The sequence below is a fragment of the Heterodontus francisci genome, chromosome 10, assembly GCF_036365525.1.
Source record: "Heterodontus francisci isolate sHetFra1 chromosome 10, sHetFra1.hap1, whole genome shotgun sequence".
In the NCBI taxonomy this organism is placed as follows: Eukaryota; Metazoa; Chordata; class Chondrichthyes; order Heterodontiformes; family Heterodontidae; genus Heterodontus; species Heterodontus francisci.
Window position 1 is genome coordinate 29,715,882 of NC_090380.1, and position 16,003 is coordinate 29,731,884.

General features: G+C 46.6%; 1 protein-coding gene across 5 annotated transcripts in view; it reads right to left on the reverse strand.

The window, feature by feature from the left end:
* The window catches only part of mid1 (midline 1), a 414,560-nt gene that overhangs the window by 36,309 nt on the left and 362,248 nt on the right, over positions 1–16,003 (reverse strand). For all 5 annotated transcript variants that reach the window (XM_068040365.1, XM_068040362.1, XM_068040366.1 and 2 more), the window contains exons 4-5: positions 12,026–12,133; positions 2,765–2,913 (exon numbers count right to left, since the gene is read on the reverse strand). In XM_068040365.1, coding sequence (XP_067896466.1) covers positions 2,765–2,913; positions 12,026–12,133 — 257 coding nt within the window. The remainder of the gene's footprint in view (positions 1–2,764; positions 2,914–12,025; positions 12,134–16,003) is intronic.

Here is a 16,003-nt window from a genome sequence, read left to right on the forward strand (position 1 = left end):
TGGAGACTGCATTTCTGAGGTAGGGATTAGGGCAAGTTGAAGGAAGAACTTGCATTTATGTAGCACCTTTCACAACCTCCGGATGTCCCAAAACACTTTACAGCCAATTAAAGTACTTTTGAAGGAAGCATTACGCTGCTTCTAATCAATTTTAATGCCCCATTTGAGGGGTTGTTTCCAAAATGTTTCATTTTCCAACACAAATCCCCTTCATTTTTACGAGTGTCTAACCAAGGGATTTGTAGCAACCCTTGAAGCATCACTTCCTTGTCTATGTGTTGAACAACATCATCGAACTCCCCATATGGAGAGATACATCTACATCACATTGCAAAGGGGTATGTACGGGACTTGACTGAAGAGTCTTATTGTAAAAATGAAACTTTATAAGGAAAGGAATGAACTTACATTTATAGAGCACCCTTCATAACCTTATGACATACAAATCAATTAAGTACTTTTGAAGTATAGTCCCTATTGTAATGTAGGGCAACCAATTTGCACATAGCAAGGTCCCACAATTAACAATGTGTTCCAGATAATCCCTGTGTGTCCTGCTCTTCTTCCAATAGTGTCATAAGGTATTTTCATCCCTCTGAGAGGAGTGGGATTAATTGGATAGTTTATCTGAAAATCATCACCTCCAACAGTGCAGCACTCCCTCAGTACTGCACTGGAGTGTCAGCATGGATTATGAGCTCAAGTGGGACTTAAAGCCACAACCTTCTGACTCTGAGGCAAGGTGCTACCACCCAGCCAGATCGTAAGGGAGACCATAGTGGGACTATGCTCTGTGACAAGACTGACTCATAGCTCGATTTTAACCCATTGAAAGCCCATTCACTTAAACAGAATTAAAATCAGGCCCACAGAATCACCATCCCCCTTAAATCAGTAAGAGCTTCCAGCCTCACATGGGCATTGGCTAGGGTCAACCCAGTTCAGCGAGTGTGTTGAGCCTAACTGCAAGAGAGAGCAGAACTAACAAGCCGCTGAGTGACTAGGTTAATGATTACACCTCTTCTAATGTTAATCCAACTTCACTGCACTGGAGAGTTACTCAGCACGAGAGGTTATTAAAAAGTAATTGTAATACTTTGTAATCACTCAGTTTTTAAAGGAATATCAGCAGTAGGTCTTCAACAGGAGCGACATAAATGCTACTATAGCAACTAAAGAGACACAATTAATATAATCCTTTTAACTGCGCTATATTTTGAGTGATTTGTTTTCTTCGTGTGTCTGTAAGACATCTGCCCTGTTGTTGCTCATTCTACTCACTAACAGTGTTTATTTTCCTGGAGTTATATCCCATGAACAGGTTGTTAACTTGCTGACATTTTCCCAGCAGTTTTTCTTTTGCACTGGACGTGGTTCTGATGAATGTTCTCCCTCGCTTCACACAGACTGAAGAATGAATTACAGCTTATTGCATCAGTCAGCCTGATGAACCCCTTTATTTTTCTGTTAATGAATAGGACTTGCATTCAACCTAAGATGTCCCAAATTGCTCTACAATCAATGAAGTGCTTCTGAAGTGTAGTCACTGTTGTAATGTAGGAAACGCAGCAGCCAATTTGCACACAGCAAGCTCCCACAAACAGCGATGAAATAAATGACCAGATCACCTGTTTTAGCGAAATCGATTGAGAGGTCAATATCAGCACATGTGTCAGTGTGCCCCTCCCTCAGTACTGCATTGGCAGGGTCAGCCTAGATTATGTGCTCAGGTCTCTGGAGTGGTTCTTGAACCCATGAGCTTCAGGCTCAGAGAAGAGAGCACTACCAATTGAGCAAGAGGTTGCTGGCAAGTTTGTTAGTCCAGCCAGCAAATTACAAGAATACTTTACATTATTATTGTGCAACTCATTTGAATGCAATCCGTCAAGAAATTCTTTCAGAACACCACCAAATGAGTTGCTGTGGCAGCAGACTGTGTGAGCTCATTTGAACATTTAGGGGCTTTATTGAGTATTAATGCAAGCTCACTCTGCCAACTGGATCAGTTGCATTTCTTAATCCCCTGATCACTCATAATGAACAACAGTTAGAGTGCTGGGAATCAGATTACTGGGAAAAATGCTCTTTTGGTTTTAAAATAGGAAGAAAGGGCTGCCACAGGATTTTGGAACATTTAACCAACGGTCTCTCCTCTCCCATGCCCGCTTGCCCTGAGACTGTGGATGCGTGTCGTCTTCTTGAAGCACTGAGGAGGTTAACACAACTTTGTGATTTTCTGGGCCACTCTAGAGGGCAGTTAAAAGTTAATCACATAGGTCAGACCAGGTAAGAAGAACAGGTTTCCTTCATAAAGGACATTAATGAGCCAGTTCAGATTTTACGACAATCCGACCGCTTCATGGTCACTTTTACTGATAAAAGCTTTTTATTTCCAGAATGTTTATTCGAACTAAATTCAAAATCACAAACTGCTACGGTGGAATTTGAATTCAGTTTCTCTCAATTGTTAGTGCGGTAACACATACGTTTGCACGACCACCCCCTTAGTACTACTGGTAGGGTGGAGAGTAGGGGAAGCTGTGATAGTCTGGAAAATGAAATTCATTCAGAAGCTAATACTCAATATGAAAATTAACATATTATAATGAAATGGGAAGTCACGAGCAAGGCTTAGAAAGGTGAATGATTCCACTCACAATGATAAGAACCGAATGATGTTGCCTTTGTGGTAGCATGAAGTACATTCAATCAACAGGGTCATTATGAAACCAGAAAACAACTGGCTGGCGCTGTGCTCCCTTACCTTTCAGAGATATTTTTAGCCGTCTGCAGGAAGCGAGCGTGATCATTCTCTTTCAGTGTCTGCTCTGCTTGAGTGATGAGGGAACCAGATCGCTCAATGCACTGCTTGCAGTTAGCGATCTGCTGGGCCAGTTTCCGCAGTCGCACGACCTTCGATGAAAAGAAAGCAGCTCAGACAAATGATACTGGGGTACTTCAATCTGCTTCACAAATAACACATTTTTCATCACACATTCTCTTTTTAACCAGGCAGAGAGGAAGAGAAATCCTTTTACACAGCGAGTTGTGATGATGTGGAATGCACTGCCTGAAAGGCTGGAAGCAGATTCAATAGTAATTTTCAAAAGGGAATTGGATAAATACTGGGAAAGAAAAAAATGCAAGGTTATGGGGAAAGAGCAGGATTAATAATTGGATAGCTCTTTCTCAGAGGTGGCACAGCCATCATGGGCCGAATGGCCTATGGGACAGATTTCCTTCTGAAAATAACATTATGGGATACAGTATACGAGTAATTTGACACATGACATGTGGTGTCGCATGATTGGGAGGAAGAGATGACTTTGGACCTATGGGCCTTGTTTTGAACTGCAACCCCCTCTCACCTCCTGCCTGGCAGAAACTGGTCCTTCCCTGTCCCAGTCTGGTCAACTATAATGTTAATTCACAGGCAGCAAGGATACCCTCCTTCTCCCACTAATCTTGCGGGGTCCCTTTAAATATGCAGATCAGGCTCCAATGGCATCATCAAGGCCCAACTTGCCATTTTAACCCAGGCCCAAGCAGGGGAGGAATTGGCAGCTTCACGGCCTGGCCAAACCTGCCAGGAACTGGATCGAGGGCCCGGGGAGGCCAATAAGGTTAGGACTTCAATTTCTTTTTAAGATTCTTTGTGGGCCAGGAAGAGTACGAAACTGGCCTCCCTTGCCCCGGGCTCAGCCCACACCCCATTCCCCCCATGCCTCAATCGCGATCACCTCTGGACACCCACCACTTACTTGACTGCTGGGGATCGTTCCCTGGGTCCCTCATGATGGTCTCTTACCGCCAATGGCCAGGTAGTGGTTTCAGCTAGGTTCAAAAGGGAATTGGAACCTAGAGATGGAAACGAGGCCCTGGGGCTTGGCTCCAATAGTAACTGGGGCGGGATTTCCAAGCTGGTGGGGGGGGGGCAAGGATTGTGGGCGGTGGGAAGAGTTCTGGTCCAGACTGAATCTCCCCGAACAATGTGGAGTTTTAACTCCCAAAATCCCCCTTGTCCTCAGATTATGTGTTGGTCACTTGCCCTAAAATCAATGCCATTGTTCGCAATGCTGTCCACCATCGGATTTTTCCTTACCTCATGTTCATATCTGAGTCTAATAAATAGAGATTGATTGCTATGATTGGTCAACAACTCCATTATTGTTGTATCATGTGACTACCAGGATGGTAGAAATTCCTACTTACCTATGAAAGCTCTTGTTTTTGCAGAATGAGTATTGGAAGATCTAATTGAGCCAAAATCATTTAGCAAGAACATCTAAGGTTTACAACGCAATATTAAAAATTTTCAGGGACACTCATCCTCAGGCATGTTTTCCCCCCTTTACTTTTACAGTTTAGCACTGGTACACTGGCTTCCATCGTGAAATGCAGAGACTCAGTTAATAACTCACTGGAAACTGCAGCTTAGAATTCAGTTCCACCTGATTTCGGGCCTCAGGCCTCATTTTCATCAGGTCTGTGAGCTGCAGCCACCTGATGGGTGCTGCAGGCAGCTTGCCGGCAAAGAACATTCGAATTTGAGGCTACTACGTTGCCGGAAGGTCTTGGTGGCTGAGAGATGGGGGAGGGAGTGAGGTGACTGGATGAGGGAGTGATGGGTAGGGGGTTTTGCAGGGGTTGAAGCAGCGATCAGGAAGGGACGAGCAGAGGCCAGCAGCAGTCCGTGGTTTTAATGTGGAGCTAGGAGAAGCTCTCCTTCAGGCAAGTAATTATTTTATTAAAACTTACCTTTTTGGTGGCAGCCTACAGCAGCCACTTTAAGGAACATTGACTAGACCACATGTAAACCATATTTTCCTGAATGCAGCCAGCCTGGAAGGCCTCAAACAGGTGTTAGGCCCCTGACTTGCATATGTGCCTGATTCAGACGCGAGCCCTGGACGCCTCTTGATGCCTATATCAATACGATGGGTGGTGCATTTCCGATGCAGAATGTGCCCACTATATTGGATGCCTTGCTGCCCATTTGTATGGTCCTGTAAAATTGGCATACAGTCATTGTATTTCTAGGAATGGGATGAGCTCTGTGAAAGAGTACATTGACATATTCATAGATTTGTAGACATGGTCTAAGATATGGTTTGGCTTCACGAGTTTAAGGGTGTTTGTGACGGGGGCTTGATTTCGCAAAGGATTGGGGTCCGGATCGGAGATCGGCGGGTGCACAATTTGGTGCCTCCGTGTTCTTTCTCCGCCATGTGTTGACCCATTTTGAATGAGGGCGGCTCGGGGATGGATCGGCTGCTCACCAACATGCAGCAGGCAGCCAATTGAGGCCAATTATTGTTACTTAAGGGGCCTATTAAGGCCCTGTTCCCACGCTGACTGGAATGCAGGCAGCCCATGTGGACCTGGACAACATGATGGGCTCAGAGCGGGAGGTGGCAGGGCTGGTGGGGTGGAGGTGAGGGTGGGGGAGGGGGGGTGATGGATCACGCGAGGATCCCCCCACCCCGGACCTATTAACAGCCACCGAGCCACAGCTGTGGTCATTGACTGTCCCCTGCAGGGGTTGCCCCTCCGGGATAATGGCTAGACAGCTGTGACTTTTTAAATAAAAATAATTCACTTCCTCGTGTCCCTTGCTGTCTCCACATTCACATCTCCTGCCTCAGTAGATCGGGCCTGCCGATCTCGGAGTGCTGGAGGCCTCCCATTGGCCCTCCGTGTCTGGAGCCATCCCACTCTGCCTGATTGAATGGCCAGCACTCCCTGACCTTTAATTGGCTGGAGCACTGAAGCTTGTGATGGGCGTGTCTAAAGCACACCCTGCAGGGTCGGTACCTCGAACCAGTCTGCATGTCTGGTTCCTGATCCCTGACTGAAAATCCAGCCCATAGAATGCAGCTGACAGAGGGAAATCTAGAGCAAAATAGAACACCTATTAAAATGGCATATTGCTTGTCCTCAGTTATTCTCTTTCACACAATTATGATATTGCATTAACTGCTTGTCAGTTAGACAAATTATTTCCAGCTCAATCAGTACTGCAAAAGGGATATTGTCTTCTTTTGGGATTAGCCTTTGTTGAGTTTTTGTTTGATTCCCTCAGGCAAAGACCAATTCCTTCCTTCCTATTCCCTTCTCTTCTTCTTTGACCTCCTTGTTTCGAGAGACAATGGGTAAGCGCCTAGAGGTGGTCAGTGGATTGTGGAGCAGCGCCTGGAGTGGCTATAAAGGCCAATTCTAGAGTGACAGACTCCTCCACAGGCGCTGCAGATAAAATTGGTTGCCAGGGCTGTTACACAGTTGGCTCTGTCTTTGCGCTTCTGTCTTTTTTCCTACCAACTCTAAGTCTCTTCGACTCGCCACACTTTAGCCCCGCCTTTACGGCTGTCCGCCAGCTCTAGCGATCAGTGGTAACTGACTCCCACGACTTGTGATCAATGTCACAGGACTTCATGTCGCGTTTGCAGACGGCTTTAAAGCGGAGACATGGACGGCCGGTGGGTCTGATGCCAGTGACGAGTTCGCTGTACAATGTTTCCTTGGGAATCCTGCCATCTTTCATGCGGTTCACATGGCCAAGCCATCTCAAGCGCTGCAGGCTCAGTAGGGTGTATAAGCTGGGGATGTTCACCGCCTCGAGGACTTCTGTGTTGGAGATACAGTCCTGCCATCTGGTGCCAAGCATTCTCCGGAGGCAGCGAAGATGGAATGAGTTGAGACGTCGCTCTTGGCTGACATACGTTGTCCAGGCCTCACTGCCGTAGAGCAAGGTACTGAGGACACAGGCTTGAAACACTCGGACTTCTGTGTGCCGTGTCAGTGCACCATTTTCCCACACTCTCTTGGCCAGTCTGGACATAGCAGTGGAAGCCTTTCCCATGTGCTTGTTGATTTCTGCATCGAGAGACAGGTTACTGGTGATAGTTGAGCCTAGGTAGGTGAACTCTTGAACCACTTACAGACGGTGGTTGCCGATATTGATGGATGGAGCATTTCTGACATCCTGTCCCATGATGTTCGTTTTCTTGAGGCTGATGGTTAGGCCAAATTCATTACAGGCAGCTGCAATCCTGTCGATGAGTCTCTGCAGACACTCTTCTGTGTGGGATGTTAATGCAGCATCGTCAGCAAAGTGGAGTTCCCTGATGAGGGCCTTCCGTACTTTGGTCTTCGCTCTTAGACGGGCAAGGTTGAACAACCTACCACCTGATCTAGTGTGGAGGAAAATTCCTTCTTCTGAAGACTTGAACGCGTGTGAGAGCAGCAGTGAGAAGAAGATCCCAAACAGTGTAGATGCGAGAACACAGCCCTGTTTCACGCCACTCAGGATAGGAAAGGGGTCTGATGAGGCGCCGCTATGCTGAATTGTGCCTTTCATATTGTCATGGAATGAGGTGATGATATTTAGTAGCTTTGGTGGACATCTGATTTTTGCTAATAGTCTGAAGAGACCACGTCTGCTGATGAGGTCAAAGGCTTTGGTGAGATTTATGAAAGCAACGTAGAGGGGCATCTGTTGTTCACGACATTTCTCCTGTAACTGGCGAAGGGAGAACAGTATGTCAATGGTGGATCTCTCTGCTCGAAAGCCGCACTATACCTCAGGGTAGACACACTCGGCCAGCTTCTGGAGTCTGTTTAAAACGACTCGAGCGAAGACTTTCCCCACACAGAGATTCCACGGTAGTTGTTGCAGTCACCGTGGTCACCCTTGTTCTTATAGAGGGTGATGATATTGGCATCGCGCATGTCCTGTGGTACTGCTCCCTCATCCCAGCACAGGCAAAGCAGTTCGTGGAGTGCTGACAGTATAGCAGGCTTGGCACTCTTGATTATTTCAGGGGTAATGCTGTCCTTTCCAGGGGCTTTTCCACTGGCTAGAGAATCAATGGCATCACTGAGTTCCAATTTTGTTGACTGTTCGTCCAGCTCATCCATGACTGGCAGAGACTGGGCTGCATTGAGGGCGGTATCAGTGACAACATTTTCCCTGGAGTACAGTTCTGGGTAGTGTTCCACCCAGTGGTCCATTTGCTTGCTTGGGTCAGTGATCGTTTCCCCTGATTTAGACTTGAGGGGGGCAATCTTCTTGATGGTTGGCCCAAAAGCTCTCTTACTGCCATCATACATTCCTCTGATGTTTCCGATGTCGGAGGCCAGCTGAAAAGGACTGCATAGGTGTTGCCAGTAGTCATTTGCACAGCGCCTGGCTGTTCTTTGTGCAGCGCTACTTTAAGTGCTATGGATGTTGACTGGATAATTGGCGTAGAGATTGGGCGCCACGGGTTGCCTTTGTCGGTGGGAGAGGTCATCGCATCTCACTGGACAGCTACCGCCTGCCTCAAACCGGGCAGCCCCCGGTCAGAAAGGTTCTGTCCCGCCACAGTCCACCTACTTCAATGGGTACTTGGAGCTCAGGGTCATTGCCCGACAAGTGGACTGTAACACCGTACCAAATAGCACGACAGAAAAAGGAAAGAAGTTACCAGCCCTTCGTTTTGCAAGCTGGAACGTCAGAACTATGTGTCCTGGCCTGTCAGAAGACCTTACACAAATCAACGATTCTCGGATGACCGCCATCATTAACAACGAGCTCTGTAGACTCAATGTGGACATTGCAGCACTCCAGGAGACACGCCTCCCTGCGAGCGGATCTCTAAGAGAGCAAGACTACACCTTCTACTGGCAGGGTAGAGATCCTGAAGGACCAAGACAGCATGGAGTGGGCTTCGCAATCAGAAATTCTTTGCTCAGCATGATAGAGCCACCTTCAAATGGCTCGGAACGCATACTGTCCATCCGACTGCTCACCGCCTCTGGTCCAGTACACCTACTCAGCATCTATGCTCCAACACTCTGCTCCCCACCTGAAGTTAAAGACCAGTTCTACGAGGAACTCCATAATATCATCCCTGTTCCCACCACATGGATATTGGGTAGAGCAGGAGTTATTGTCAAGGACATCTGTACAGTGAGTCGGGTTTAGAGTTTGAGTTCAGGAAATGAGCCATTAGCTGACTGACAGAATAATCACAATTTAATGCCATTGATTAAAGCTTCCAAGTCCCGATCAGCTCTTGTGTAGAATAACGCATTACGTCTGAGTGAAAGATCAGCCATAATCTAACTAAATAATGGAACAGGTTAAAGGGGCTGAATGGCCTCCTCCTATTCCTTTCTTCCTATGTTCATCTCAATCCCCATCTTTTAATTTCTCAATACCAGGAAATGATTGCCCAAGAATGACTGTTTGTGTATCATGAATACTGAACATGTCAATCTAAATGGCAGGTACAGTGTACTGAGCAGTACATCATACAGATACATACATCTGCTGATACCGCAAACAGGGATCCTTCCAGGTACTTTCCAGGTACGCTGCACATTTATTTCCTTTAACCAAGCTTAAACTTAGTTAATCTTCAATTCACTTCCTGTTTTCACTTCACTACACACTGTTCAGTAGGTGGCAATATCTATCTTTGAGTGCTCAACACTTGAGGCAATGCCCTCATCCCAGGGCTGCTTTCCTTTGCAAAGTTCAAAGAGTTACTATTGCATCTCACTTGGGGCTGGGTGCAGCCAGTCAGCTTGCTACTCCTGGTCTTCCTTGGATGGATGGGCGTGTTTCCACCTTCATACTTTATTTCTGATAGACCAGTGCTCCCATCCGCCACCCAGAAGGACCACCGACTCTTACTGGCTCACAGCATCAAAGCTCAGCTTCTCACGGCCCCACCTCTCTCCCATATCTAACATTTCCACCATCAGTTACACCTCCCTCCTCACCCCATGAAGGAGCAGGCTTAAGGGCCGGTACGACCCACTCCTGCTCCTAATTCTCAAGGGGCCGTACGGCCCACCCCTGCTCCTAATTCTCAAGGGGCCGTACGGCCCACTCCTGCTCCTAATTCTCAATGGGCCGTACGGCCCACTCCTGCTCCTATTTCTCAAAGGGCCGTACGGCCCACTCCTGCTCCTATTTCTCAAGAGGCCGGTACAGCCCACTCCTGCTCCTATTTCTCAAGAGGCCAGTACAGCCCACTCCTGCTCCTATTTCTCAAGGGGCCGTACGGCCCACTCCTGCTCCTATTTCTCAAAGGGCCGTACGGCCCACTCCTGCTCCTATTTCTCAAGGGGCCGTACGGCCCACTCCTGCTCCTATTTCTCAAGGAACCGTACGGCCCAGTCCTGCTCCTATTTCTCAAGGGGCCGTACGGCCCAGTCCTGCTCCTATTTCTCAAGGGGCCGTACGGCCCACTCCGGCTCCTAATTCTCAAAGGGCCGTACGGCGCACTCCTGCTCCTAATTCTCAAAGGGCCGTACGGCCCACTCCTGCTCCTATTTCTCAAGGGGCCGTACGGCCCACTCCTGCTCCTAATTCTCAAAGGGCCGTACGGCCCACTCCTGCTCCTATTTCTCAAGGGGCCGTACGGCCCACTACTGCTCCTAATTCTCAAAGGGCCGTACGGCCCACTCCTGCTCCTATTTCTCAAGGGGCCGTACGGCCCACTCCTGCTCCTATTTCTCAAGGGGCCGTACGGCCCACTCCGGCTCCTAATTCTCAAAGGGCCGTACGGCCCACTCCTGCTCCTAATTCTCAAAGGGCCGTACGGCCCACTCCTGCTCCTATTTCACAAGGGGCCGTACGGCCCACTCCTGCTCCTAATTCTCAAAGGGCCGTACTGCCCACTCCTGCTCCTATTTCTCAAGGGGCCGTACGGCCCACTACTGCTCCTAATTCTCAAAGGGCCGTATGGCCCACTCCTGCTCCTATTTCTCAAGGGGCCGTACGGCCCACTCCTGCTCCTATTTCTCAAGGGGCTGTGCGGCCCACTCCTGCTCCTAATTCTCAAAGGGCCGTACGGCCCACTCCTGCTCCTATTTCTCAAGGGGCCGGTACGGCCCACTCCTGTTCCTATTTCTCAAGGGGCCGGTACGGCCCACTCCTGCTCCTATTACTCAAGGGGTCGGTACGGCCCACTCCTGTTCCTATTTCTCAAGGGGCCGGTACGGCCCACTCCTGTTCCTATTTCTCAAGGGGCCGGTACAGCCCACTCCTGCTCCTATTTCTCAAGGGGCCGTACGGCCCAATCCTGCTCCTAATTCTCAAGGAGCCGTACGGCCCACCCCTGCTCCTATTTCTCAAGGGGCCGTACGGCCCAATCCTGCTCCTAATTCTCAAGGGGCCGTACGGCCCAATCTTGCTCCTACTTCTCAAGGAGCCGTACGGCCCACTCCTGCTTCTATTTCTCAATTTCTTTTGTTGATTTGTTGTTATTATCCAATCTGTTCAAACTGTAAAGTTAATAAACTTTTTTTTTTTAAAAACGTACATTTTCCTCAACAGCTCTCTCTTGTTTTCTGGAGTTCCATACAGGGTATTTACTCTCCCCACCTCACCCCACCGTTACTTAATTTAAGTGACCATCATTCATGCATGAGCCTTGACAGTAGGGTGTGCGCAGGCAGTTCGACCGTGAGGAGTATCACAGCAACATTCACTCTCCCCCCACCCCACCATCTTCTCCTGATGTTTATCTTTGTTTACTTTCAGTGAGGATGAGCGGTAACAATGAGAAATCAGATAGCTCGTTGATTACTATTTCACAATGCTGTAACGCGATAGCCAGTTCCAGCTCTCCTATCATCAAAGGAATTCAGCACAGACTGACAATTGAACGCAGACCTTTTTGGCCTGACCCGCTCTGCTACTCATTGGCGGAGCCAGATAATGATGCCTTTAAGCAGTCACCAACACTGTACAATGATAATCTCCTCATCAGTATTCAGATTTCACTGCTCATATAATGTAAATAGTCTAACCTCTGGCAATGAGATACCACTGTATTGATAAAATCCTAACTTTTTTTTAATATATGTGAATACCTCTTTGTGAGATCCAGCCTGCATGCAATTAATGGTCCACGTAGTCCTAGTACAGATCTAGGAACATAGGAACAGAGTAGGCCATTCAGCCCCTCAAGTCTGTTCCGTCACATCTGCTGTCGATGAATCTAGTCATCAGTAATGGTCTGTTTCTTACCTTCCCTTCCTTGATTTTTGTGCCAATGATTTGCCTTCGTTGCTGGATGATTTCAATCAGTTGGTCGCACTCTTCTGTTAATTTGTCTTCTTGTCTTGTTGCGTTCACCTGTCAATAGACAAGAGTGTCTCCTTCAGTACTGTGCTGACCCAGGCAACTTCACAAAGGACTTTTATGGATCCAAAACAATTAGAAGAACATTCCTCAGGCCCTCTCAATGTGATTGAGGAAACTAACAAAACAACCTGACCAGCAGCTTGCGAAAAGAGCTGACATGGGCCCAGAAAGTCTGACCCTTCAGGACACAATCTGTCAGGGTTACATGCACCAAATGTCAATAAGCTGCTTTTTCCTCTTTATCAATGATGCTTGGCCTAGATCTGGTTATTTTGGAGCCTGGGAACTGGAATATAGGCATTACCAATATTGTCCGTAAGGTAAGGCAGCTCAAAGGAAGTCCAAATGGCCTGTAGTAACCAAGTACATATGTGAAGACTCAGGTTCCTGACTGCCCCAAGTGCATTATTCCCTCTCTGGTCTCTAGTGCATCCCTTCTTCCCCTCATCTCATCATTGGCAGCCAGGCCTTCAGCCACGTAAACCCCATGCTCTGGGATTCCCTCCCAAAACCTCTCAGCATCCTCCTCCATCTCAATTAGTCTCTGTGCCTTGACTCAATTATTTTTTAATATGCTTCTGTGAAGCAGCTTGGGAATGTTCTCCTATGTTAAAAGGTGATACATAAATGCAAGTTGTCAAATGGAGAACAGTGTCTAAAAGTGATGCAAGCCCTAGCTATTTTCTTCATTCATTTTAGGATCAGGGAGACAGGGATAAAACTAAATTTATTACGCAATAAATGAGGTACATCCCATGGCCCACCCTCAATCTGCCCACTTCTGCCTCGAGTTCCACTAACGTGCCTGACGCCCAGTGCCCGGATCTGCAGATCAGGCCCACAATTTGATGCTTCCCTCATCCTCTCAGTACCCACTCTAGAGTAAAATTAGAGCTTAAATATCTGAATTCATATTTTAGTAAAGGCTTATATGTGTCTGCGTGTGTGTGTATAATGTCAATTTGAGCCTATATGTGTGTGGGTATGATTGTGTACATGCATGTATACATATATGTGTGTGTGTGATTGGGGTAGTGGGAGAAAAATATCTTCAGTTCAAAAATTATGATCTTACCGAAAGTTTTATCCTTTACTTTTTTTTTTAAAACTCTGATATTTACTGGATGAATACTTCTTAATCTTATTAATGTCATAGTAATGACATTTCTAGAATGCTTTCCCTTTATTTTAAGAAAGGTGCAAACCACTTTGACTACTGAACATTCTTTGTGAACTCTTATTAAAAAAAATCCCATATGGAGGATGAGTATTAATTATTTTTTTTCTTGGAAAAGGGAATAAAATCCTTCCTTTTTTAAGCAGAAGTTAAATCAACCATCAAGTTCTCTTGAGATGTCCCATGGATCTATAAACCTTATGAAAACTAACATTAAACCAGAAGCTAAAGCAATTTAATAAAATGCAGCTGATGGACAAAATTAGTTACCTGCAAACTGATTTCATGACCCAAACATAAGTACATGAAGGATGTCTTTCTGCACTAAAGGCCGAATTAAAGAGATGGTTGCTATGGTTACCTATGACCAAATAGTTCAGGCTGCCCATGCCCGTGCAGGCCCATTGACGACTTCCTGTGTATCTGGGCCTCTGTAATGTCTTTCTCAGCCACAGGGGAAGATACAACAGCAAAGAAGCAAAAGAACAAGCCCCAGTATAAAAATAACTGTGCGTGCACAGTTTTCCTGTTGTCCCAGTTGCTGTGGAATCTGGTCTCTGACATCAACAGGGTGGTTCTCACAGCACTGGGTTCAAAGGTTACAAAAGAGTGGGTGGCTGAATGTTCCTTCTTAATAAATCCTCCTGCTTTAAGTAAGCCCCACTGTTCCTCAGTATGGAGAAAGTAAGGTCAAAGTGGTTAATCAGCAAATGATGAACCCTCACATTCTTGACACTTAAGATTTGTTTTACACATTGGAGAACATTCTGTCACAAAGATATGCCAAGACACGTGGGGGGGGGGGGGGGGGGGAGGGTGGTGGGGGTGATGGGGGGGAAATAGTTCAAATGCATTCAATCATCTAAACCACACACAAAAAGAAAAGCGTAAAGCACCACGGTTGGGTGTAATGAATAGTTTCCACGATACCAGTGGGAATGTCTGTTGTCCGGTCCAACAATAACATACCTCACCTCTAACTCATACAGACAAATATGCCTGAGCACAGTGAGATGTCAGCAGTCTCCATGGATCTGGTCCAACAATAACACTCGGAAGAACAATACTGCCTTTCCTTTCTCTAATTAGGCTTCTCGAGGAACTTGACAGTTGAAAGCCCTCCTTAGGGGCTAAAACTGACACGTTTGCTTCTGCGATAATAAGTCACGCGTAATTCCTATCACTGTCGCAAAGATGCTATTCCGAAAGAGCTTTTGGGCAGGTGCTGAGCATCGATCGAAAGTTATTAAAGTTGACCTCCTGTCAGGTATTGTTAACTACTGATTTTTGCCGGAGGTACACTGTAATTAGGCTGGGAGTGGGGATTGGTTAAGAGTCATGTTGTAAAACAAAAGAGACAGTTTTCTCACCTGACTAGTTCCACCATGCAAATTGAACCAATAAAGGCATCCATCATCATAATGAGATACAGAGGCTGAATGGGTGACAGGGTACAAATATACAAATACAGATTGGAAAGGGGACATGTGTGTGCTTATTCTAAATACTCTAAAGTTCTCCTGGCCAGCCACCCATCTTCCACACTCTGTAACCTCTACCTCATCTATAACTGCTACCTGTATTCTAATTCGCACCAAGTCCCTTTCACCGATCACTCCTGTGCTTTTTGACCCACATTGACTCCCAATCCAGCAATGCCTTAAATTCAAAATTCTCATGCTTGTGTTCAAATCCCTTCATGGCTGCACCCTTCCCTATCTCTTTAGCCTCCTCCACCTCTACAACCGTCCGAGATATCTGCGCTCCTCCAACTCTGATCTCTTGTGCATCCCAACTTCCTTCTCCCACCACTGGCAGCTGTACTGTCAGCTGTCTAGGTCCCAAGCCTAAAAACCTCTCTCTTTGACCAAGCTTTTGGTCATCTGCCCTAATATCTCCTTACATGGTTCAGCTTCAAATTTTGTCTGATCATGCTCCTCTCAAGAAGCATCTCGGGGCATTTTATTATGCTAAAGATGCTAAAAAGTGCAAGTTGTTGTTCTTTTCATTGAAGAGCAGTCCAAGGTTTTCTGCAACCCATCCCAAACGTGGGTTCATTAAAGATTGCCAAACCACAGGAAAGTGTTTCACAAGTGATTTCCTGAGGCCTAGATCACTGCGGGAAGCCCAACCAGATGTAACCACCTGACCGCCAACAAGGGTCAGTCATGGTGCACATCTGGCCACCATATATGGGATAATTCCAGCAGGAAATGCCAGATCTCATCAACCCATTACTCTAAATATCCCCACATTGGAATTTTCAAATCCACAAAGTGGTGGACTTTAAAATGATTGAAAAATCAAATAAATCAAAAGGATTGGAGGCAACTTTCACTCAACGACTGCTGCCTGTTTATATTGCATTTTAAATAGTTTGGTACTGAGCCTGACTGGGTGATTTTTCTAAACCTTCATGATGCAATATGTGGAAAACCTTCTGCCTGCAAGCTGGGATTGATATGAATTACCTTGAAATATATCAGTTGTATGTGCTCATCCATGCTTTTGTAACCTCCTGCTTCAGCTCATCTGCCACTGAAACCCTCAGTAATGTATTCCAATGCTCTCCTGCCCGGCCTCCCATCTTCCATAAACTTGAGCTCATCCAAATTCTACTGCCCGCATCCTAACTCATCCCGAGTCCCGTTCACCCATCATCGCTGTGCTCACTGACCTACATT